The 26538-nt window shown below is 39.5% G+C and overlaps 1 protein-coding gene across 7 annotated transcripts; it reads left to right on the top strand.

The window, feature by feature from the left end:
- Positions 1-346: 346 nt before the first annotated feature.
- Positions 347-26538, top strand: KEL (Kell metallo-endopeptidase (Kell blood group)). 7 transcript variants are annotated; one of them, XM_082064086.1, is made up of 19 exons: positions 3349-3632; positions 3732-3884; positions 5665-5730; positions 8066-8207; positions 9658-9861; positions 10417-10541; positions 11357-11503; positions 12670-12732; positions 13706-13894; positions 14293-14438; positions 15634-15757; positions 16243-16353; positions 17404-17502; positions 18046-18123; positions 18558-18661; positions 19607-19717; positions 21348-21415; positions 21669-21826; positions 22616-23591. In XM_082064086.1, the coding sequence occupies exons 4-19, from the start codon at positions 8189-8191 to the stop codon at positions 22955-22957; spliced, it is 2088 nt and encodes a 695-aa protein (XP_081920212.1). In that variant the 5' UTR covers positions 3349-3632; positions 3732-3884; positions 5665-5730; positions 8066-8188; the 3' UTR covers positions 22958-23591. The 7 variants fall into 7 exon arrangements, with proteins under 7 accessions (XP_081920210.1, XP_081920213.1, XP_081920209.1 ...); XM_082064085.1 differs by lacking the exon at positions 5665-5730 and adding an exon at positions 24940-26538 and having other exon boundaries at positions 3355-3632; positions 22616-22711; XM_082064084.1 differs by lacking the exons at positions 3349-3632; positions 5665-5730 and adding an exon at positions 347-910.

Genomic DNA, 26538 nt, shown 5'->3' with positions numbered 1-26538 from the left:
ACAACTGGAACGCATATCCAATATAGTAGTCTTTTCAATGTGCTGATCAGTGTTACATTTGGAAAAGCTAGTGCACTGTATAAAGAAGAGAAAGAGTCTGTCACAGAGAAAAAGTCAGAGATCCTCTTGCTAATTTGTGGACTCAAGGGAGCAGAACTGTCATCTGTGCCTTAAAGATAAGAAAGGAATCAGTCGATAAGGATTACTTGTGACGTCTCCTCCCCACACACCCCTCAACTGCTCTTCCTGCTTCTGTAGCTAGAAAAAGTTTACAGGGAAACTTTTTGTCTTCACTTTAAGTAGTTGATAAACTTACATGCTAGCAGGAAAATGTGGAGGGGTTTTGATAGATAAAGATTTGTTGCTGAATTAGTCAGGCTCAAAGGAATCTCAAGGCCACTTCGAGAAGCTGAGAACAGAATCCGCTGTGAGAAAGAGGGGCGTTCCTCAATCAGCGGGGTCCTCACATGGCGTGAATCATCGGACGTATCATCAGTGAGACTCCAGTGCATGGACAGCCCATGATACTCATTTAGCGAATCCATGCTTGGAGCGTGGACGTGTGATTAGAATATAGTTGCATATATAAGGAGGCTTGTTTCTGTAATAAATGGCTTTGCGTGATTCACATTGAATCGGAATGCTGAGTCCTTTATCATTCCAACAGGAAAAAAAACCCACACATATACAGCACCATATTGTTGTATACCTGAACGCTTTGTGTACCCAGCTCACAAGATCCCCAAAGCTCTACTGGCTTCATATTCAATAAAGATGTCAGACTGCACACTGCCATCCTGCAATTGCCTCCAAGGTTTGATCTTTTTCAAGGTTTAAATATAGACACTACACTGTCCTGTGGCACTTATCTTGAAGAAGACTTCCATATCCAACTGGTAGTGAGGAAAAGGTAAGATATGCTTCCCTGGCTTATTGCTGCCAGATGCAAATTTGCTCTGTCCTTATTTTGAGAGATGCAAGAAACTCCGCTTGAGTACTGTAAAGTATCCGAATTACTAAGCTTCAGCTAATGACCAGATTCAAACAGATTCTTCTGAAGTGTGGGTCATATAATTTTGCCTTACACCTGGATATCTCAGAGCACAAGAACACAGCATTTGTGTGAAATAAATTCACAGTCTCTCCAAAGAGAGACGTGAATTTTGGAATCAATAGATTTTAAACAACTTGTTTCTCTCCAGAACAGTTAAATTTTCCTACTGAATTATTTAACAAACTCTGTTGCAGCAGAATACTCAGGAGCATACTCTTCCAATGGAAACCAACAGTAGTGTCTGTTAGAACCAGTATATAATGTTATTATGGTCACCTCCCCACCAGATTTTGCAAGACAGCTTTCTCAGCATCACAGCACCACTGCAATATGTACCAATTCAAAGACACGTGCTCTTCAGTGAGAAAACTATGTGAATTTTAATTTCCTGAAACATCCTATACACGCTTATAATAAGGTTGTGATCCAGATATTATACTTTTCAAGATGTGTCCTGATTAGTTTACAAGGTCTGAAAAAAACCATCCACATATACACATTCGAAGTATTTCTAGATAGTGTGTGAGGGACAGTCCTTATGGTGTGGCAATATCATATATAGTGTGGTAACATTTTGTCAAATTATGTAGAAAAATTGCATTTAATCAAGAGGAGGTAGAGGACCTTTTTAATAGATACAGGCTCATGAAACCATGTTAACTCCAATCATAGCCCATCAGTATATAGACTGAAAGGCTTCTTTGGCCTTTTCAGGTTTCATATTAAAACTGAATACTTCAGTCAAGGTTTTATTACTTGCTTTAATTTAAATTACATTGTGTTCAAAATGATCACAGCCATTTCCTAATCAAAAAGGCAATAAATTCCTTGACCAGAGAAATTCTAAAGCTTAGAGAGTATTAATTAGAGAAAACATAATTACTTAAAGCTTGGGAGCTGTCAGATGCTGTAATTATGAAGATTGAAGAGTTCAGACATATAGATAAGACAGATAAATAAACTGCATATTGTCATGAACAAATCTGTCCAATCAGTTTACAAAGATATCTCTACTGTAAGATCACTTACAGTTAAACTGAGTCAGGTTGCTACACAAATTTTCATACAATTTCTTTGTCTTTACTATCAGCGCAGCTACTGAAAAGCCTTTGTAAGAGAGTACTAGAACTGTAGCTATTGTGAGAAAAGATATAAAGTAGAGAAGAGTGGAAAAGGCTCAAAGGCAAATGTTACAGAAACATGGAAGACTTAAAGCTATGTTGAAACAAAGGATTATAAGGTCTGATTTTTGTTACATGTTCCATTCCCATTTCTCAGTTTGCACAAAGATTTGGGATTTGACTAGCTCTATTTGTTAGACAGTATGGATTACAATGATGTTCCTACCAGTGATTCAAGAGTTGTGACTACCAAAAGAGTGTCTTTTTACTTCCACTAAGTCAAATCTCAGTCATTTATGCAAAAAGTATTTGCAAACTGGATTCTGATGTTAAGTTGAAGGGAAGTGACCTATTACAAAGAAAGAAAGATCAGCAAGGACATTTTTCTGCAGTACACAACAAACTTTTTTACGGTATTCAGAGCTATTTGGTAAACATAGAAATATATAGCCACCAGTGACTTGAGATGTGGAAAAAACTGGGAGTAAGCAACTAGTTTCAGCCATGTAAGAAGGCTATTGTCACAGTATAACCAATGTTGTTTCAAAATTATGCAAGTACTACACAAATAGGAAAAAAATCAGATTGATGAAGGTGGGAAGAAGATTTGGATTTTAGGACAGAGACCAAAGATTTTAGAATCTCTGAACAACTGAACAGATACCCAATTATCTTCAGATTAGTGAACCAAGACATCATATTCCCCTGAGAGACTAGCAGGGTAGGAAGGTAAGCAGTTGTGCTCTGGTATTCTGCTTGTTTCAGAAGCTGACACCAATGGGTTCCCACCATCTCTCTCAGCTCCCAGCTGCCACTTGAGAAGGTCTCAAGCCCCAGTGTCCACTACTCAGTTTTTAATGTCTCAGGGAAAGATCCCGGTTCCCAGTCCTCAAAGCAGATAAAATTCCCTCTGCAATCTTTCCAATATGCATCTTTAAGGAAACAAAGACAGGCTGGCCATCACCTGAGAAGCAACAGAGAGCTGTAAACAGAATCAGTAATGAATAAGTTATTTCATGCCCCATAATGCAAAAGAATGCAAAATGCATGTGTGTTCACCCCTTGAATGGACTTTCAGATGCAGATGAGAGAGAGTAAACAGAAAGTCAGCACATTGGCCTTAATTTAGCAGGAGAAAGAGCACTGGGATCCATAACTCACACTACCTTGCAATAGGCAGAGGCCTCCAGGGCCCAGAACAGCAGGTTGAGGCACACTACTAGCAGTGAGAATATCAGAACAAAACAGGCTTGTTGGGTGGGCAGGATATTAAAGCTGTTGGAGAGAAAAGAAGCAGCAAGTAGTTGAGAAGAGGCTGGAGGAGATAGAGAATTGCATACTTCTCTTCAAAAAGATTTCAGAACAGCTCCAAGAGGCAGAAAGACACATGGGTCACAGGGAGACAGAGAAAGGAACAAACCCATTTTTTTGAGAAGCAGAGGTGTTTGGCAGAAAAGGTGGGTGGAGCATTGCAGAAATGTATCTGTTTCCCTTCCTCCCATTTTCTTTAAGGGTGTTTTTTTCAGAGCTTTTTGTCTCTGTTCTCCTCCCCACAGCAATCAGCCAAGCTGGGAAGAAAAGATTGTCTCTGAAAGTAGCAGCGTGTCTTGGCACAGAAGACTGATAGCAAACAAGTAAACAGAGTTTACAACTTTGGTAACTCCAGGAGCAAAGCCTGCTCAGTGACAAGGATGGGCACTCTTCCAGAGGTAAGAAAACAGGTCTGTCTTGCAGTCTGCTGAGGTACCTTCCTTGCACCCCTGTCTTTTTCTTTCCCTGTCATAGCTACATTGCTTATAGTTCTAGGGAACTGGACCAGTTTCGGTTTTTACAGTTTGTATCCAGAAGGGGCTTGTCCAGGTCTGAGAATTAATGATGTGGGATGTGGTGTGAGGATTTAGGGCTCCTTGCCCTTCCCGTTAGTCATTCTAATAGCCATTCTGAGGCTGTATTCAGAACTGTTTGAGCACTGACCAATAAGTAGTAATAGTAATAATAATCATCATCTGATTATTTGCATCTTTTATTTTATCCCCGTTTTTTCAAAAAAATATTTCAAGAAAGTATTTCTTTAGAAACATGCACATTTTTTCCCCGCAAATGATTGTGGGTAAACATGTTATAGTTTTCTGAATGCAAGAATGACATGGTAAGCCAAATTGCTCCCCATCTGTTGCAGTGTCCTTTTGTTGATTTGATGTTTTATATAAATAATTAGTAAAATGTTAATTGCAGATTTACAGACAAATCGCCCTGAACTGAACTGTGACCTCAGGGTTGCTAAAATGTACAAAACATTCAAGGACAATAGAGACAAGTAAGGTTTTCTGTGTAACTGAATAATATATAAAAAAGAAATGTGTATGTTTTATTACATTGAGAGTTGTTCGATGTTGGAAGAGATGTGGCTGTAATGCAAATGTTCACCTTATATTATCTTGTTTGTATTTTTCTGGTTGAAGAGTTCACAGAAATATTTGGTTTGTATATCCATTTTCATATTCATATTTCTGTGTGATAAAGACCAGATGACAGTCATAATTTTAAATAGTTATTGGCCTTGGTTATGCTTCAAACTTTTGGTAGTCCAGAATTTAATTCAGCAAACTTTTTGTTTATTTTCTCATGTTAGCAGATACTATATTTTGAACACAGACTAAAATATTATTTCTCAAATGGCATTTAATGTGCTCAATTTATGTGTAATTTGCTGACAAAATATAAATTTTAGAAAATGTCAAAGCTTTTGTGAGTATTTGGGCAGTAGTCTGAAAACATGTAACCCACATAAGTAATGTGATAAACACAATTTGGGGAACAGCCAGTCACTAATTTATGAATAATCTACAGGCTGAAAAAGAATACCCCTAAACTGTCTGGTAAGTAATTGTGAAAAATAACTCTAAGTCTCCCTGCCTTTGATGTCTTTATTTTAATTTACTTTATTTTCATTAAAGTTAGATGCTTCTTTTTTTTCTGTGACAGAACTAAACCCTGGGAAAATGCAAGGGAAGAATTAGGCAGAGGAACACCAACCTCCCTGCAGAATTCAGGAATGGTTCACAGAAAGAAGGAGATACTGAAAGAAAATAAAATTCTTTGGCTGATTTAGTTGCATCAAGCAGTCCTTTCTGTAGTGATAACAATATCTGTCAAGATTCTGCTAGCCTAAGCCGTGCTCACCTTTGAATCATATAATTCATGTAGTATATATTCTCAAAAATATTCATCTTATAATTGAGAACACTTACAAGTCAGCTTTTAGTGATTTTACAGGCATTTGATCTCAGCTACAGTGAAACCATTTACATTTGAGCCACTTGCACATGCTTAAAAGGAAAGCATCAAAGAACTGAAACTGCACTATATACGTATAAGGGTGCTGAAAGAGCAAGTATTTGTCTAGATTTCTCTAAGTTGTTATAATGAAAAAGATATAAGGGACAACTAAGTATGACTACCCACCTCTTTTTTTCTCTGTTTATGTAGGTCGACAAGTTCTCTCAAATCCAACCCCAATAGCAGAGGCAAGATTAGGAAAACACCTTATGGAAGGTGAAGTGTTTGAAGAACACTTTTTATCCTTATAGGTCACATAATACAGACCTTAATCCAGTTTCTAAGTAGAGCTACACAACCGATTTTGACTCTCCTGTCTCTTCTTTTGGGGTATGCTATTCTCTTGGAGCAAGGTGTTCTCATCTAGGTACTTCTCTGCCTGTTTCACATTGGAGTCGTGAGAGGGACAGTCTGATTCTCTTACAGATTTAAAAAAATATATTATTTGATGCATTTTCCATTTCAAAAGGAACATAATGTATAGGCCCCATATAGACCTACTCTTAACCTGAGGTTGGGCAGAAATTGCAGTGACTGTCTTCAAGTACCTATTTCTTGTTAGTATCTCCACTGCCATGCCATTTAGTACTCAAAAGGGAGAAACAGATGTCCTCTGATAACATGACACCAAAGAATTGCAAAATTATAAGTATTTCATAGTAGGAATAGACCAGATTTTCAATGTGAAAAAAAACAAAAATGCTATTGCAACAGAGAAGTCAGGAGCATTGTGAATGTCAATCATTCACACTCTCCTAAATGGTGACAGATGAGGGTTTCCATGTTGAAGAATGCTTTTTCTTCTTCCTTTTCAGCCAACCAAATTTTTTTTCACTCACTTCCCTGTCATACTGTTAGATCATGGCACTTACTCCCTACTTGAGGAGTAAAAGCTAAAGTATTTTATTACAGGGCGTACAAAAGGAATTTAGATTCCCTCCTTTATACTTTGCACACTGTACTTTGCTGGTACTATCATGTTCTTTATCTAGCACGTATTAACTCCAGGATTCACTTGTATGTGCTTGCTCTCCATTTAAGTATTCCATATCCTGCCTGAAGAAGTCAGGAGGATGGGATTTTAAAGGGAGAAAAGCAGTTAGGTATTTAACTCTTGTTAACAGTTGCCAGGAATCAAGTAAGCTGACATGCTTTTGGGATGGTCCTGTTAATGATCAAATAAAATGCATGCTTGAAAGATAGAAAATGATGAGGTCTTGTTTTCTGTTTCTTTCTGTTAGTGCTTTTGTACAGGAATTGTATATATTATATTAGGGAAGATGGTTAACAGCAGACTCATTAATTTCCTTAGCCTTTCCTCAGGTGAACTGGTATATTCTGTGAGGTACTTAATTCTTGTAGAATTTTGTTTCATTTCTTCTTGTGATTTTGATAAAGATTTATGTTTTCTGGTTTTTGACAAAGAAGATAGATACCAAACATGGTGGCAAATGCAGTTTAGCTGCAGCAAGGGCAGGCAAAGGAAGACAATACAGAAACTGAAAGTCATGAGAAGGCAGGCAAGAAATAATGACTTTACTAGCAGGGTGTGCATCCCCACAGTACAGCAATGAGGGGAGTAAGGCAGGGCTGGTGACAGTAGCTTGAGTCAACCAAGAGTGTAAATTGTCAGGTAAGTCCACTGTGAGGAGGTAGGTCCAAGGTAAAACCTGCAGAATGACATTAGTAGATGAAGGTCAGTGTCCAGATCAATGGGGTACATGGCCAGCCATAGGGATGGCTGCTGTTGTAGCATAGCTCAGATGGAGATGAGACATGAGAACTGCAAAAAGCAGCTCCCAAGTGAAGAAGTGGGCACCTCCACCAAGGCTGCTACCAGCTTTTTCTCAACATAGTCATCTAGCTTCCTTTGCAGTCAATTGAGAAAAAGACAGATGAGTCTGGAGGATGCTTCAGTTTGTCCTAAGACAGCTGTCTAAAATATAAACTGTACTCATAAGGTGCCTAGCCTTTTCCACTGACTAAAAAGACACACCTAGATTATGGACACAAGTGAATTTAAGTGAGATAAAACCTGTCTGTACATAAGATCTGCTCATTGACTTACAGTTTACTGAAGTTTATAGAGTAGGGCAAACCTTTTCTCCCACTTGAAATGGACTAAAGGACTTAGGATGCAGGAATTATTTCTTGAGGAGAGATCTGGAATTAGCGCTCAGATTGCCAGACTGTAAGAGAATAAAGAACCACCAGTCCTAGCCATCCTGTTATTAGTGTTGTGGGCTCAAAAAGCTTTGATACCTTCAGAAGATAAATGCAAGGTGATTCCATAAACGAGAAGGAACTATGGAGGGACAGACCTCCTCATGGCAAGATGGCTTTTTGATGCAGAATTCATAACACTGTGCAACAGCTGTAACTAGAAAAGACAGGGAAACGAAGGAGGTGAGAAAGCCCTTGGGAGCTGAGTCACCTCAATTACATGTATGACTGTTGGTATTCTGGCACTAGTCCTATGACTGCTTTTCTAGTAGATTATTTGGAAGATGAATTTTTCTTTCTTCACTTTGTCTCCTTTTTCTTTCTTCAGACCGGTGACGAAAAGCTGAGAACAGGTGCAAAGAAAGAACGATGCCTTCAGGGGAAAAGCCTACTTCTGTGTACCCTTCTTCTCAGTACTCTCCTTGGCTTTACACTGCTTATCACCTACATCATGATGACTTGTGGTCTAGGTATAATATGTGATATAATTTTCCTTGCTTCCTCATCCACCCCCTTTCTCTTCTATGTGCCTCTGTTGTATATTAGGTTTAGCATCTGTGTTAAGAATCAGACTTTCAGAATCTCAAAGAAGCATAACATCAGTTGTTAAAAAAGGTACATTGTTCTGCCTCTGTCTTGGGTCATAGAGGGGAGAGATCTCTACACCTATCCTCCTCCTCTGCCTGCCATTTAAGACACCTGGGCCCAGTTTTGAAGGAAAGCATCATTATATTGTCTTGCACCTCATCATCGTGTCACGCTCTGTCTGCAGTCACCTCCAGGAAACTCAACTGAATCTGAGGTTTGGAGCTTCTCTTCCACCTTTCCATCTCTGACTTAGTAAGTCTAGTCCCAGTTTTCTAGCACAGACCAGTGCAGTCATAGTGTAGAAAGAAAAGTAATAGTCTCTTGATAATGGGGAAGCTGTGAGCACAGATCAGAAATCTTAATTTGTCTTTCAAATTTGCTGAACAACTGTCTGCAGAATGGTCCTTACATATGTTTTTACATATAGAATTCTCAGTCCTGAAGGTGCATTTATATTGGTGGATACAGACATTCCCTGCTCTAAAATAAAATATTATTGACTATTCACCTAGCATTTTTCTTTATTCCCTGCTATGTGTTGGGAGACCATTCTCTACAGAGACCAAGGGAAAACTGATAGTTTAGATCTTGTCTATTTTCACTCTACCTACCTCCTCTGATGTCAACTGTTGAAACCATAGTATGGAAAGTCTTACTTTGATTTACAAGTGGCTTATTTCAGTAAATAACTGATCTGATCTGATCTGATGTTGATAAAAGACACTGAACCACAAAGAGGATGCATAGCAAGTGATTCGCAGCAGTTTAGATAAAGGGAGTTTTAGATAAAAGCGAGATTTACAATAAAATCTTTGTTCTATTTTAACAAATGTAATTGCTGAGAAATGTTTCCATGCTTGAACATCTCCCTCCACATTTTAAACTAAGCTCCTTACTTTCTCTGTGCTGTGTCCTTTTGCTTCATGTGTTGACACCATCTATTGCTTCTGGTTTATCATTTGGCCAAATTTGGCTGATTCAGAGAAAATACAGTGAGAAGCCAGAATAATCCAGCCTGTGTCCGCCTAGATAGTATGAACAGAGGACACCACCTCTGGAATGATTACCTGTCCATTATTGAAAGAGTCTCTCTTATAAAGTGCAAAGGCAGTCTTCCTGTGAAGTGGAAGACAGAACACACTTTGTCCCATATTCAACAAAACCTTAGAAGGAATTCAATAGTTTGCATACAAAGGAGTTCATACCAAAAAAAAATCTTTCAGGGGAAGTGTCCCACAGATAACTCCTCTGTTGCTGTTGTTGTTGTTGTTTGGAGTTGTTCTCACTCTCCACTGTCACTGCTCAGTTCTCTCCTGTTTATTTCCTGCCTAGGATCCTGTGATGCTGAGCTGGATCTTACACTGTTGGCCAGACTCCTGAATTCTAGGAATGACACTGTAGACCCCTGTGAGGATTTCTACAAATATGCCTGTGGCAGCTGGGGAGGCCAACACTCAAGCAAAACCACAGAAGAATCACTAAATGTATTTGATATGTTGTTCGAAGAAAACCAGATGATCCTGAAAAGGCTTTTAGGTAGGGACAGATGATTGGTGTGTTACGTTCAACACCTTACTCAGTCAGAGCTCAGAAAACTAATAACAGAGCACAATCATTCCTAATAGGGACTGAGTCCAGTCTCTTCGTTCTTCTATCACTACAGGTACAGATTTATTCTTGAGCATGTCATATTACACTAGCTGAATTTCAAGCATTTTAGTTCCCCTTGTCAAATGTAACAGGTGAAGGCCACACTTCAAAATTCTGACAGCAACCTAAAACGTTTTCCTGTTGCCTTGTAAAAGTAGACCCTTTATTCTGTGCTTGTCTGAATGCGTACTCTGGTTATGTGTCCTGGCTCCATGTGGAACTGAAATCTGGATATGCACCACCTTCCTGTTGTGCTCCTGTTTCCGTGCAAAGAACTCACACATTTAGCCTCAGGAAGCATCATGGCACTAGAAGTCCTCTTGCTTTGAGTCACTGTGGGAAGTGTGGATGTATTTACTAGATTGTTCTGAATCAAAATGCTTACAACCTTTCTCTGCTCTAATACTGCCCCAACATTTTTTTTTTTTTTTTTTTCCTCAGAGGGTCCACAGTTTGCGATAAGAGGCTCAGCTAAGGAGAAAGCAATTCAGTTCTATCACTCCTGCATGGATACCCAACAGATAGAATCCCAAGGAACTCAACCATTGAAGAACCTCCTAAATCAGGTGAAAGCTTATGCTATTTCCTCTCCCTCCAGAAGATAATTCCTGAAGGGAAAAGGAAAGTGTGAAGTTAGAGGCGTATGTTCCTACATGGTAGAATTTTGCTAGCATCTGGTCCTGAAAGAAGCTCATGGTTCACAGCACAACTTCTAACTGATAAATTTTCTAGCTTTAAGTGCTGGTTTATTTTCTGACATCAGGTACCTGAATCTTTCCCTATGACCTTACATGTTACAAAATGGATGAAAATTTTGTGTCTAAGATCTGGTAGCCATCGACTACTCTGGGCTTCAGGGGAGTTTTGTTAAAGAGGAAAATGTTTCTCTTTCCATTCTGGGAGTGCCAGCAAGGATTGTACTTCTCCCTGCCAGTGAAGGGCTTTTATGCCCTGTCTCCAAGGAGGATGCAGAACCTTCCAGCAGAAGGAACAGTGACTGCAGGGCCCCTGTGAACCTGTTTGTCAGGGAGAAGGGACCTGTAGTCCCTGATCCCTGGTGTCCTTCTGGATGGCTTTAGAAAAGTGAGAGTTCTTTCCTCTCTCCTTCTTCTCCTGCTTTTTTTCCCGTACACCTTGTTCTGTTAATAATTATTTTTCATTTTCCCTGTCTCATTTTGCTGTTCTTTGCTTTCCTTAAGTGAAAGTAACAGATTGTTTTAAAATCAACAGGGTATGTAGAAATCTTCTTGAGTTTCCCTTGTTGCTATTTGCTTTGTCACCTCTCAGTTGTCATAATGACTGAGCTCATAGGAGTAAAAAAAGAAAAAAAAAGATTTTTGCTTTTCTCACCTGCTGTCATGCTGTCTCTCTTCCTCTCTAGTTTGGTGGATGGAATATCACAGGTATGGGGAAAGCAAAAGATTTTAATGAAACTCTTCAGACTCTCATGGGCAGATACAGCACTTTTCCCTTTTTCAGCGTCTATGTGGGACCTAGTCCTTTTGACCTCAAGATGAATATTATTCAGGTGAGTGGACTAAAGAAAAAAAAAAATGAATAGGTAACACTGGGAATAAAGAGTCAGTTACACATGAGACCTAATCTTCCTGGTCTTGCTCAACTTAAGCCTCTGTTCTTTGAAGAAAGTTGTCCTAATTTCAGTAAACTGATTGATTTTATTACATGAAATTACATAATTATGTGATTTATGAATTACATAATTATGAAATTTATTACATAAATTTCTGGAACATGAGCAGATGAAGAAAAATAAACCGATTACTTTCTCTCATCTCTTCTGCCTGACATTGTAGACTGTACTTCTTCATGGAAGGGTCTGGTTCTTCTTATGTTCATGGGTATGACTAGTACCATAATGGACTCTAAAAGTTCTAAGTGTACTATGAATTTTGCAGTTCACTGTTGTGGTTTAAACCTGGTAGGTAGCTAAGCATCACACAACTGCTCACTGACTCCCCCACCCAGTGGGATGAGGTAGAAAATTAGAAGTGTAAAAGTGTGAAAATTCATGGCTTGAGAAAAAGACAGTTTAATAATTAATTAAAAATAAAAGAAGTGATGCAAAAAACCCCCAGTTACTCAGTACCAACTGACCACTGCCCAGTCAGTTCCCAAGCAAAGACAGCCCTGTTCAAACTCCTTGACTCCCACATTTACTTTTGAGTATGATGTCATATGGTATGGAATATCCCTTTGGTCAGCTGTCCCAACTGTGTCCCCTCCAAACTTCTTGTGCACCCCCATCTTACTTGCTGGTGGTGTGACGAGCAGAAAAGGCCTTCATACTGTGTAAGCACTGCTCAGCAATAACTTAAACATCCCTTTGTTATCAACACTGTTTTCCTCACAAAACCAAAACACAGCCTCATACAAGCTACTATGAAGTTATTTAACTCTTTCCCAGCCAAAACCAGTGCATCATGTAGAAATACTTAACAGTGTGGTTTACATTTGATTATCAGTCACTGTAGATTTGTAACGAGCTTTAAATGAGCTTCAGAACATGATGGATCCGCAAAAATTACTACTTAGCAAACATTTTCCAAAAGTAAAAGCAATTTATTAACATTTCAAGTTCCGTGACACAGGAATTAACAGAGCCTGATGAGCATATCCTCACATTTCCAGTGGTTTTGGAAATAATGAATGTTTCTTCTTCATTCATTTTTGCAGATTGGCCATCCTGAGTTTGAGATACCACCTGAGAGTAAATTCAAAGAGAAAAATTATCTTGAGGTAACATATCAGAGGCAGAAGAAAGGTAAAAATAGCTATTTGCTGTAGGGATCTCCTTGAATTGCCTTCTGGTTCAGAGTGGTCTGTATCCACGGGTTACGGTCAGTGACCTCTGAAAATGTCTTCAGAAGAAATTATTTACAAAAATCTACTTTTCCAAAAAGATAGTTTGTAATATGTGACCCATTTTTAGATGCCAGGTTTAAAACTTCTAGTCTAGAAACTGATTGTTATAGTTTCAGTTTGTATTTGCTAAGTAGTATGAACCTGTGCTTCCCTCTAGGTTTCACCTTGAATCAATGTTTAAAAAATGCTCTTGTCCAAAGTAAGCCTTTATAACTTAAAATCTGTGTATTAGGGGAGGGGTAGTTAGCATTTTTAAAGTTATTTTAAAATGTTTTAACCTAAGTTGGGGAAACAAGCTTTGGGAGTTATTGCAACAAAGTTAGTGTCATCACAGCTCTGTCATTTTTCTGAACTTTATAAAAACTGAGTTGATTTCAGTTTCTCAGTCTGACTCTTTCAGAAGAGTCCTCAAAAATATAAGTCTGTCTACTGATCTCAAGCATTCCTTTGATATCTCATGAACATAGAAGCAAGAAGCTGGCATTTTTTCTCCATCAAAAAGACTGGCTCATTATATCACTACATCTCCCTCTTTTGACTCCAGAGATGGCAGGCCTACATCTTTAAAATTATTCTGGTGTTTAATATAATTGTAAGCTGAGACAAAAGTAACATTTTGGGAATTCAGTGTTCATCACTGAGAGAGGAGCTGTACTTGGTAATCGATTCCACATGAAGAATTACATTGGGATGTTGCAGTGAAGAAGATAGTTTTAGGGATGGGGCTGCGGTGGTTTTGGAATGTGGTTTATATATTCAAGATGGATAGTTCGATGGATGGGTGAAAGGATGGGATGACTAATTTTCAGTTGTGTTTCTCCCGCTGGTCATATGCTCTATATTGCAGGTTCTCCGTGTGTATCTCTCATATTTGAAGAAACTGGGGGGCCTACTTGGAGGGCCACAGGATGTTCCTCCTGATTCCTTTTCCCTTATCTTGTCCTTCATCTCTAAACTCCAGCGAGTTGTCACCCCACTGCAGGAAAGACAGCAGAGGGGGATGCTGTTCTTTCGAACTACCATTAGGGAGCTGCAGGTATCAATGCTTTTTGGAATTAAGCAACACAATTACATGTGACATTCACATTCTGAAGATCTGGATCAACAGAGATATGAGATACTCTGTTTAGATGCCATTCCCTTGCAATTTACACTTGGAGTCTCTTGAACTTTAAATAATCTGTTAATTTAAGGTCTTTTATTGACAGCGGTTGGATTTTTCAAGCTCACAACTCTCTCCCCACCCCACTGCTAATTCAATTAAAAAAGTCAATTCTCCTTCTCTTCTATAATCAATACCCACATCATAAACACAGCTTAACTTGTTGAAAGTATCTGTTAAGGCTATTAGAGAGACTATCCTGGTTTCCCTCTTATTTCTTGTCAGTCAACTTAGATTCATAGCTCAGCATGTAAGCTTTGTTTTACTTCTAGGAAAAGGCACCTGCTATTGACTGGCTGTCATGTCTTCAGGCTGTCTTCCATCCTATGCCAATGAACCTCTCTCAGCCAATTGAAGTGCATGATATGGATTACTTAAAAGGCATGTCACAGCTCATTGAACAATGGCATGAGGAAAGGTAGGAATCAATATCTATGTTTGTAGTTGTTCATGTCTCAAGAAATATTAACTTCAGATGCCATAAATTAGAGGACTGTGTTAGAGGCTGCTGAATCCAGTAGCCTAATAATTGCAAGACTGCTACAGCTTTGTATTCACAGGTTTAGCCAGCACTAAGGCTTACCATAAATTCCCATTAGGCTTGTACATGCACACATCATATATGTACATGGATAAATATACATATGTGTCACACAGATCAACAAAGATAGAACACAGTGTCTTTACTGGCAACCACTCACCCATAGGACTCATACAAACAAGAACAGCTCAGACGGCATGATCATATTCCTCCTCTCCAGTTGATCAGGATTGGTCTACACTAATGAAATATGAAATATATGAAATATATATATGTATATACACACACACATATATATATACACATACATATATATACATACACAATATGGATGTGTATGAATGTATATATATGGATATATGAATCCCTGAGTCTTGCAGCCCTACTTTGGTTGCTGGTACTCTGGTCTCTTCCTGTTACAAACATGCATATACAAGCAGATCTCTCCAGTAGCTGGTCCAAACTGCTGGTCTTTCCAATAGACAACTCTCAGACCCCTGCTCTCTCCAGCAGCTAGCCTGAATCAAAGTCCCTCCAGCAGTCAACTCTCAGACTCATTTTCTCTCCAGTATCCCATCCCATCCCCACACATGAAGAGTAGAATGCTATTTAAGAAGAGCATTTAATAAGATAGGACAGATTCTGGTGACCATGTGCAAGGCTTAATCAGACATATGTCCTGGCAAGCTACAAGTTTATGCTCCACCCTCCTACCACCTTTCCTCTCCATTTTTCCATGTGTGTTCCCCCCCAAATCCACCATGATCTTTCCCTTTCCCTGCCTTCGATCCTTCCTATAATAAATCTCAGTTTCACACAGTCCTAAAAATGCTCTTTCTCCAACTTCACATAAAGAATCATGTGCCCCAGCAGGCAATTACCCCTTGAGTCTTCAGGATGTTCTGAGGAGAGAGTTCCTTTGGTTGATTCATGTCAAATCCTCCTCCTTTGATAGGCCCAGGTGCACACCATTCACAGTACTTCGTTGTCCTTGTCCAGGTTACTAGGGTTTCTCTGCCTCATAGTGACCAGCCTTCAATCTTCAGTCTTTTTAAATGTCATTTTCCTACAGGGTCCTTCACATTTATATGATTGTTTGTCTGGTTGGGAATCTCTCCCCAGCCCTTGACAGTCGATTCCAAGATGCACGCCTGGAGCTGTCTAAGATTCTTTATGGAAAAAAGGGATCCAGAATGGTGAGCTAGCTATTAACCATCTTCTTCAGCCTCCCCTGTGGCTGCACACCCCAGGACATGCTTTTTGGATGTTCTCTTGATGCCTTGTCTAGATTGAGTTCCTTTGATCTGGGGAGGAAAATGGCCCTCACCAGGCCTTTAAGTGCTTCCTTTTTTTCAAATAAATGTGGGAGTAGACATGACACACGAAACTTTAGAGAGCTAAATGCACTGTGTTACATGGGTTACCTTTCTTCTATGTATTTGTCTCAGCTAGCATATGAATCTTGTGAGAAAGTGGGATAAATAATAAGGAAATCAATGTTTTACTTGATTGAAGTTTTCTGAGGAAGCTTAAATGGAACTACATTACTCATCATTCACTGCTGCCACTTTTAGGTAGCAGCCTATATGCTACTGACTGCACATGTGCATGTCTTTTGACTGTCTTCTTATCTCTTTGTCCTCAATCTCATGTGTCTCAATTTCTTTCTCTGTTCTTACAGATCCCAGCTGAGCGCTGGAGGAAGTGTTTGACTGATACCAGCTTGCTCTTTGAGCCAGTTCTAGGGCAGATGATTGTGCAAGAAATTTTCCCTCAGCAGACCAAGAAACTTGTAGGTATTCATCTTCTTAACCCCCAGGCGGAGTTCAGCTTTATCTCTTTCTTTTTTTGACATGAAAACTTTAAACCATATTAAGACAGCAAAATCATGTGTAGGTTTTGTACCTGTTTACATATTTCTGTACTATACACTTCCCCTCCTTTTTTTTTTTTTTTCTGAATGAAAGATGTCAAAACAAGACATTGCTGTCATTGCTAAAATACTCAATGCTAAAATACCAGTTATTATGTCATTTAGTTCAACTGCTAGCAAAGTCATGTGTGCAATACCAATACCTATGTCAGCCCTAAAAATGCATGCAATCTCAGTGTGCTTCCTGAAATGACAGTGTTAGTGATATTAATCACCAATCTGACATATTTAAATAAGATTTTCAATTGTGAAGCCACTGAGCCATCATATGACCAGCTGTACAGGAACAAATCAATGGAAAACATTCTGAGTGGATCCACAGTAAAAGGAACACGTCTGCAGTGTGGAAAAGATTTCTTTTTTTTCTTCTTTGATGATCAGAGTTCTTTTTTCTTTTGAGGGAAGTTAGAGTAGGCACCAGGTTTTATTAAGAGCTTACAGTGTGTAAAGTGACAAGAGTTAATAAACCCAAGAAAATTTAATGGGAAAACTTGTAGTGGAGTACAAAGCTGAATGCACAAAACATAATTTTGTGAAGGAGAGAATCAGGTTGCCATAACTACAGAAACACTAGCATGAAATACTTGTAGGTACTATATTTTCATTTAACTCAAGAAGTGGGGCAACCATTTGGTCCATTTAGGATCCAAAAGGGGTTGAATGAAAAAGAATTATGTTTCCTTCATTGTTACCATGAGAGGCAAGATGAAAATGTTTTGGAGAGAATAGTGAACCCTGTGAGGAAACACTGAATGCCAAATAACTTTAGCCTAGTTTATTTTAGAAACTGAAATCTTCTCTTTCATCACATTATTCTGTGGTTGAATTGCTGGAACATGGGAAAATGGTAGCTAAGTCTGAACAATGTTTTTCTGCAATTCTGACCATGCCTTCTTTTCTATGTGGTAGGCTGAGCAGATGTTCTCTGAGATCCGAGATACACTCTACGGCCAACTGGATCAGTTGGAGTGGATGGATGAACAGACTCACCAAGAGGCTAAAGTCTTGGTGCGTGCAGAAGGCAGAAGTTACTGAGGCCTTCCTTTCCCTGAAGCCTTTGGAGAAGGAATGGAAGGGACCTGCACCTTCAGATATTCCTACGTGCTTCTACAGGCACACAATGTTAAACAGATGTCTTATACACACTGAGAACTGTAGCTGGTTTTATAAGTGCCATCAGACGTGTGATCATACATTGATGTGTAGGCAAAGAAAGGGTCAGTGTTTGTTTGTCCATGGATACTCTGAATTAATTGTATTGAGATACAATTCAGATTTATACACCTAGAGAGGTTAAAAACTGTAAAGCTGAATGCCAGAAAACAATACTATAAAGAAAGAGTAGAACAACATTAGGCTGGAGGTCATTGAGTTAAGCAAGCAGAGTAGCAAGAGAAGATGTCTTGTTGAAACAGAGCAGCTGTCATTTTGAATGGCTGATTTACAGATCTTATTTTAAATTGTTTAGAAGTAGACTTTAGAAAGGACTTCTAGAATGTAAAGACTCCTATTGGTCATGTTTCCTTTTGGGTTTTTTTGTTATTATTTTAGGTTTCCAAACTGCAAGCGAAGATTGGCTATCCAGCTCACATACTCGAGACTTCCAAATTGAACATGGAATACCAGAATGTGAGCTATATAATGTAAACATGCCTGCCTCATTATTGGCAGTTTACCTGTACCAACTACTATCTTGTCTGCTGCTAAAAGAGGCTATGACCTCTGGAGCAATGCACATTCCCTGCTGTTTATTTTCTGAGAACATATGGGCCCAGAGAACCTTTGTCTATTACTTCTATATTGTTGCCTATGCTGTCTCCTATTGAAGTGGCTTGCCTGATAGAGGGTGGCTGTGGCCTGATTTTATGTTTTGTTTGGCCTGCAGATAACATTCCTGTCATATCTTAAATTGAAGGTCTTCAGAACTGGGCGATAAACACAAGTGTTCCATTGGTTTGTCTTATGATGAACCCTCTTTTGACCTGTGGGACTTTTTTTCATATTGTCTGATTCATTCCTTGCTCATGTCCTATGACAGTCACATTACCTGTCTCTTTCCTTAGCTGGAGATAAATGAAGACACTTTTTTCCTCAATGTGGTGGCTTGCTTGGAAATACTGAGGGAAAATTCCTATTTGAAACTCCTTCAGCATCACTCACAGGAGAAGTAAGTGCCAGATACTGATCTGAAAAATATAACAGAATTACATGCTCATGGACTGAAGTTGGAAGGGACCTGTGGCAATCACCTAGTCCAACCCTCTTGCTCAAAGCAGGATCAGCTAGAGCAGGTCACTCAGGACTATGTCCAACGGTATGTCTACATCTCTCTTTTACTGTGGAAGGAGAGGGAGGACAGGTGTCAGGAGGAAGTGCACAGAACTGGACACAATATTCCAGATGTGGTTTCACCAGTCCTAAACAGAGGGACATAATCCCCTCTAGACCTGCCAGTGTCATTTCTCCTAATGCAAGACAGGGTACTGCTGTACTTCTTTGCTGCAAGGCTGCACTGCTGCATCCTGCTTAAAAACACCTTGAATCTGGCAGCCTGTCTTGTATTCAGCCTGAGTTCATGCTACCAAAAAAACCCACCATTGTGGAGGGAGCCCCAGACCCCTGAAAAAAAAGAATCCTTTTTGTCCATGAAGCCTTGAGTAAGGGGGCTAGCTGGTTCTCCTGGACTTAGCAGCAAAGCAAGCAGCAAAACTGTGATGATGTGAATTCTGGCAGAGTCACCTCAAAGGCAGGACATAGGATGCTTCAGAAGGCAGGCAGCATTGACAGCCATGCTTGGGACCTTACACCTCCTGGAGAAGATCTGTGCAGGACTTCACAAGAGGTTGCTAACTCTGACTTACTTGACATGGAAGTTGTGAGGGTGAAACCCTTAATGTGTATGAAAGCTAAGCTACTATTTCTGACTTCCGTAAACAAGTAAAGGTTTATTTCAAATACCTTTAACACTAGATAGTGTGAACTTCATAATTTGCTGCTGCTGTATTAACAGTTGTACTGAGCAGACCACTTTTTGCAAGCACAGTGGAGGAAAGTAGCAAGATATGAGATAAGGGGTTAATACATTCTCTCATTTCTCTTTTTCTGCTTCTAGCTGGCATGTGTCCCCCTGGGCTGTGCAGTCATACTACTCAATAACACAGCACATGGTGGTCTTTCCTGCTGGAATGTTCCGCAGCCCTTTTTTCCACATGGAGTTTCCCAGGTATGGAGGGACTGCAAAGGTGGAAGCTGATTGTTTTCAGAAAGAACTATAACGGGTCTGTCTTTAACATAGTTTTCTTACTGCATCCCAGAAAGCAATGTTTTTCTGATATTAAAAGCATTTACCACAGCTGACTGTAAAAATATTATTTGATGTCATTTTTGTATATTAATAGATAGATATTTCTCCTAATACCATTGTACTGAAAGATAAGCTTACACTGTGGCAAGAGGTTGAAGTTTGAAAGAAAAATGTCTCAGTGTAATTATTTTCTTCATGGTGATCTTCTACAATTAGTTGCATGACATCGTGCAGTATTTCATGAATTCGTTATAGTATGAAAAACAGCACACCTCAAAAGAATAATAGAAAAAATCCAGTGGTGTGGACTGTCACTTACCATATTTTTCCTCTATGAAAAAGTGTCTACAGCTTCTTATTCCTTTTGTGTTCAGTGTTAATAAAATGTATTTTTCTCACTGTCCTTCCAGTTAAGTAGGCTGGTAAGTCAAACTTGAACAGCTTTTGTTGAGTTGGCATGTCATTTTCTCAGACGATGCTCCAAAGTTTAAACTTTATGGACAAAAGCCAATTCAGATGACTGTGAGGATAATTTTGAAAATAAGAAGTCAGCAAAGCAGTAAAATTGTTATAGAATCATTGAATGGTTTGGGTTGGAAGGGACCTTTAAATATACCTAGTCCAACTGCCCTTCCGCGGCAGGGGCATCTTTCACTAGATCAAGTTGCTCAAAGCCCCATCTAGCCTGGCATTGACCACTTCCAATGATGGGGCATCCAGAACTTCTCTGGGCAACAATTATTAGGTATCAGCAACAGAGCTTCTGAAAGAGCAGTTCTAGGAGAAGATGAGTTGTTTCATTCTTGTCACTTCCTATTGAGTTCCCAGTGATGTAATAATGATCTACAAGAATAGTTTCATACTTCAGCAGCATTAGTCAGTGCATGTAAGAATGAACCCATCATTTCATATTATCCAAATGCATTTTGATTGTACTCTTACTGTGTGACTCTGCATTCATTGCACAGAATCATAGAAATTCTGATTGGAAAGAACTTCTGGAGGCCTCTAGTATAACCTCTTTCTTGTAGTGAGATCACCAATGCTAGACCAGAGTAATTATAGCAAAATTTTCATTATATTAATTTGTTTTGCCAGTTTTATGTATCAGTTTTCATTAGGCATCTGTTGCAAGGTTACTTCTCCAACCATCCTGCTTTTCTATGATTACCATTGCAGTTGCTGTTTGTGTAGCAGTTCAGCCAGTAGTGGGCAAATAAGAATATATCTCAACAACAATACCTGTAATTAGAATAAATAAATGCAGAATCTTATTCACAGACTCTTCATAATTATGATGGCTTATTAGCTATGAATACTTTAATGCAAGCTCATAGTACAATTTTAAGCATTGGTAGAATAATTTACACTTGTATTTGCCTTGTTACAGAGTGTACCACTTCTAAGAAACAATAAATAGAAAGTGCTTCTGTGTGTTCTCAAAGTAGAATGCTCCTGTACAGCTCACAGTTGTACTCAACAGCTATAAAGAATGCTCACCTGCCCTCTTTTTATTTTCAAAAGCACTCTTTTCATGTTTATTTTTCAGTGCTGTGAACTTTGGAGCCATTGGGGTCTTCATGGCCCATGAACTTCTTCATGCATTCTATGATTATGGTGAGTATGGGCCATGGTATCTTTGTTTACACTTCTAGGTCCCCACTGCTACTTTCCCTCAGGGGATCTTAAATCCTGGTCTCTGTACCAATGTATACTTATATTGTTAATGTAGATGAAGCTAAGGAAAACCCATTCCAGGCCATGCTGACTACTAGGAAGAGTAAGTGATTAATGTGAGGAATACAGGTGAATGCCAGAAATACCTTTATTTTCTAAGTTTGTTTTTTTTTTTTTTTTTTTTTCCCCACAGTGCAGCCTGGGGCCTGTCCTACATGCAACAGGAGTGCACTACAGAAATCTATAGACTGCTTGATTGAACAGTATGAAAGCTATGGCTTTAAGGTTAATGGTACTTATACACTATTGGAGAATACAGCTGACACTGGAGGGCTTGCCATCGCTTACAAGGTATTGTAGTCTACTTAGTTCTCTAATCTCATAGTCCCACCACACAAATCAACTGCCATGACACAAGACTGTTTTGCTGCATCCCTATCCTACATGCTGCTCCAGTACCAGAGTTCTTGCATGCTTGTGCCAGTGCAGGATGTGCCCCTTCTGTCCTCTGCTATTCCAGACATTGATTCCTCAGAAAGCTTTGGCCATAACCTCCTTACTTCCATGTGAGACTACTTCTGCCTTTCACCAGTTCTGGGGTGGGCCTTTCCACATTTATGTCATGCATACAAAAGCATGAACCAGAATTCTGTGTGATGGTAAAATGACTCTATAACGATGTTTTCAGCAATACTTAAGTCTAGAAAGAATTTTTTATTTCCTCATGCAGTAGTTCAGTAGTTTAATTAATTGCAGAGTGCAGGGTGCTCTGAAATCTCTAAATCCACATTCTTGCTTGAAGAATGTTGGGAGTTAGAAAGTCCTTAATTTTTATTCAAATATTTGTGCCTTTCTTTGAAAATAGTTCTCATTTTTTCATAGTGCAGTCACCTTGTCTTCTCTTACGATGATTTGTGTGTGGTAGTGCCTGAAATGGGAAGCTAAGGAGTTGTTATTCTGTTATCTTAGAGTTATTAGAGGCATGGCCAGCAGCAGGGAGTGTCAGACTGAAGTGGTAAAGATACAAACTTGCTAATTTATTAAATATATACTAGATTGATATATTTCATTGACAGAAGACATGGTTTTGGGACACTATCAGAAGGGGAACTTATTATTATTAATTTTCTCTCTCCACAGGCCTATAAGAATTGGGTGAAAAAGCACAAAGAAGAGAAGGATTTACCTGAGATTGGACTTTCACATGACCAGCTTTTCTACCTCAGTTTTGCTCATGTAATGAATGCTAGGCTAGTCATGCATCTCTCTCATTCTCCATTGTTTTCCACATTATTACAGTTTGTCTTACTCAATATTCAATTACTTTTTCACCCCTTCACAGAACTGGGAATGACCAATGTTTCTGGAAGTTTCAAAATCTTATTTAGAAAGCTAAAAATCACATATAGGGCCCCTAACCTCTTATGGGTCTCAGAGCTAACAAAAGGTCTGTCTACAAATATATCTTTTACAACACTCTGAAATCTACCAAAATTAAGATGTGGTAGACAAATTGTGTCTGGGAAAGCATGCTTCATTGCGAGCTTCTGGGTACTTTTTTGCTCTTGTAAGCAATGTTACACATGGAAAATGGAATTTTCTGGAAAAGGCGTGGATCTCTCCATCCCTTTCTTCATCCACCTCTCTGTAATGGTCAATAACTAGATGTCATGTCATTATGAGTAACTGATAGTGAAAAAAAGTTTAGAATATTATTTAGAGATAAAGAACTAGAAGTACATGCACATACAATTTGAGATTTCTGAGGGAATCTAGTTTAAGGATTTATGCAGAGTTGTGCAGCTGTGTGTAGTTGCACAGTTGAGTTCCTTATGGTAGATTATTGGATTTCTGTGCTCAGAGATGTCACATCCTTATAAATCACTGTAATTGTGCAAAGGGAAAAGTTTTGTGCATGTATTGTTACTAAGTCAGAGCAGTGCGTAGAAAAGCACTTCTGAAATCACAGATTATTGGGTCTTGGTGGCAAGATTTGCATTTCAGAGACAACCTGGCAGCTACTGCATCATTTGTCAATGAATAAAGACTGAAGTCACAAGAGTGAAGACCTGGATTTCCAGTTTAAAACCAGTAAAGTCACATAACTTTCCTCCAATCTCTCTAATATTAATGGGATGTTGTGTAAGTGCTCTCCTTTCTTGATAGGTACTCACTGCTTTTGCTTAAGAAGCTGAATCTAGATAGTGGGACTACATCTATACCATTACTTTACATGGGGTCCAAGGTTGCATAAGCCTAAACTCCAAGGTGGTCTAAACTCCCTGTATTCTGGACTACCCACTACAGAAAAAAAAAGCAGATGGCTTGTCAGATAGGGAAATGGGGACAAAGAACTTTAGGGAAAGGGAAAACAATCAGAAACAGTGGTGGTAAAAGTAAAGATCTGAACATTATTGACACCCATATAAGTGTGTTTCCTTGTTTAACCCAGCAGCCTCAGTCACGTGTGCAGAAGCATGAGGAGCCTTAAGTCTTGTTCCCATGAGGACTTTCACAGAGTGATTAGGGTTGGAAGGGACCTCTGGAGATCACCTAGACCAAGCTGTCTGCTAAAGCAGGTTCACCTAGAGTAGATTGCACAGGAATGTGTCCAGGCAGGTTTTGAATGTCTCCAGAGAAGGAGACTCCACAGCCTCTCTGGGCAGCCTGTTCCAGTGCTCTGTCACCCTCAAAAGAAAGAAGTTTCTCCTTGTGTTTAGATGGAACCTCCTATGCTTCAGTCTGTGCCCGTTGCCTCTCATAGTATCAATTATCACCACTGAAAGGAGTCTGGTTCCATCATCTTGACGTCCAGCCTTGAGATATTTATAAACATTGATGAGATCCCCTCTCAACCTTCTCTTCACCAGGCTGAACAGACCCAGCTCTCTCAGTCTGCCTTCATAAGAAAGGTGCTCTAGGACCTGAATCATCTTTGTAGCCCACCGCTGGACTCCCTCCAGTAAATCCTTGTCCTTCTTAAACTGGGTAGCCCAGAACTGGATGCAGTACTCCAGATGCAGCCTCACCAGGGCAGAGTAGAGGGGGAGGATAAACTCCCTCAACCTGTTGGTCACACTCTTCTTAATGCACCTCAGGATACCATTGGCCTTTTTGGCCACAAGTGCACATTGTTGACTCATGGTTGACCTGTTGTCCACCCGATCTCCCAAGTCCTTCTCTGCAGTGCTGCTTTCCAGCAGGTCCACCCCTAACCTGTACTGGTGCCTGTGGTTATTCTTCCCCAGGTGCAGGACCCTACACTTGTTGAACTTCATTAGGTTATTCTCTGCCCAGTCCTCCAGCCTGTTGAGCTCTCACTGAATGGCAGTACAGCCTTCTAATGTGTCAGCCCTTCCTCCCAGTTTGGTATCATCATCAAACTTGTTGAGGGTGCACTCAGTCTCTTCATCCAGGAAACTGATGAACAGCCAAACTGACTTCTGTATTTTGCTTTCTTTCAGGCAATGTGTGGACATGAGGATCCTGAGAGACTACAGTCTTCCCAGAACACAGATCTGCACAGTCCCTTGCCACTTCGTGTCTGGGGGCCTGTCAGCAATAGTGAGGACTTTGCCAAGCACTTCCAGTGTTTCAGTGGATCCCCAATGAACTCAGACAACAAGTGCCACATCTGGTAGCCTGCAGGGAAAAGGAGGACAAGAGATATGACCCCAGGAAGAGGAAGGCCTGATCCATGACAGTATGACCATCTTCTCAAGGTCCCTAGGCTCTTACTCACTCCTCTACATTCCTCTTTTTGTTATACTTTCCTCAGCAATTGATGGTAGCAAAATTCTTAAACTGAGCTCATAAGGGGAAGAGTCTCCTCCTGCTCCTCTCAGCACTATGTCCCAGATGCCACAACTCTGGGTTGTTGCAAGTCTCAAGGTATCATGATGACTAGCCAGTGTCTAGTAGGCAAGAACTTCTGAGGAGTTGTAAACATGACCATTACATTGTTAGTTCCTGTATTCAGTACATTTCCCTTTCTATCCAGCAGCCTCAGAGCCATGCTAAATGGACAGGGCAATAAGCTGGAGCTTGAGGACTTGTTCATGTAAGATTGGCTCTTAGGGAAATCCTGTGGATTACTGTGCAAACCATTCATGTAAGTTACCAGAGAGGGAAGAATGCTCTTCTCTTCTTCTACCAATAAATGGGGATAGATAGTAGGAAAGACAGCATGGCTCCAGGTTCTAGGCTGAAATAATAATAATGGTTACTAAAGGCCTTCCCTGTTCTTTTTTTGTTTCATCAGCAAAACTCCTAAGAGACAAGAGGAAAGCATCCCCATTGGTGGGAGGGGGATTGGGAACTGAGTACCAGTTATCTTTCTTCTTTCTTTTCCAACAAGATTCTCATTTCTTAGGCTCAGTTTAGGGTTGAGGATATGGGTGAAGGTGGAGCATGGGGCAGTCACAAGGGTTTGTAGAAGTCTCTCAAGACTGAACAATTAGAATTCTGAGAATTTCTCTGGATCCTGAACCTGGTTCTCTCATCCCTATATTTGTACATTTGTGAATATTTACCACCAAAACAGAGGAGTAGAGCTGCTGTAGGATTTTACTTTCTAACTGAAATTGAATTTTAGGTATTATTTACTTTAGAGGAAAAACAGAATAACAAGTAACAAGTAACATATTTTAGGGTAGCAGAAGAAGTGCTTAAAGCACATTCTCAAGAGCAACCTAATAATTACATCAGTTTCAGGATCTGATAATTAGAAAACCTATACCAATTTGCCAAAGTTAAGTAGCATACAAAATACTCCTACCTGTTGTATGGTCTTTGAACTGTTCTTGACTATGGGAGAATTTTTATTTTACTTATTATATTGTCTGCCTAGGTGTTGATTGTTTGTGGAATAGGTGATGGCAAGTGGAAACATACCATACTTTCAATGTAAGCATTGTAAAAATTGTGAAAATCCCAATACTTGTGTTAATCCTTTCCAAGTACTGACCAATGCAGCAAAATATGTTCCAGGAACAGACTGTTCATGGTTTTTGTTTTCATTAATTAACTGAAATACTAATAAAGTGTTTGCTTCAGAGAAAAAA

Source organism: Streptopelia decaocto (genome assembly GCF_964273445.1).
Source record: "Streptopelia decaocto genome assembly, chromosome: 1".
NCBI classification, from domain to species: domain Eukaryota; kingdom Metazoa; phylum Chordata; class Aves; order Columbiformes; family Columbidae; genus Streptopelia; species Streptopelia decaocto.
Note: the sequence above shows the minus strand (reverse complement) of the source record. Positions and strands in the feature narration are given on the sequence as shown.

Excerpts from the sequence above, each read along its gene's own strand:
- KEL (XM_082064084.1), top strand. Across the intron at positions 18,662-19,606 it reads CAGCATCACTCACAGGAGAA|CTGGCATGTGTCCCCCTGGG; the intron begins GTAAGTGCCAGA and ends TTCTGCTTCTAG. Across the intron at positions 19,718-21,347 it reads TTCCACATGGAGTTTCCCAG|TGCTGTGAACTTTGGAGCCA; the intron begins GTATGGAGGGAC and ends TTTATTTTTCAG.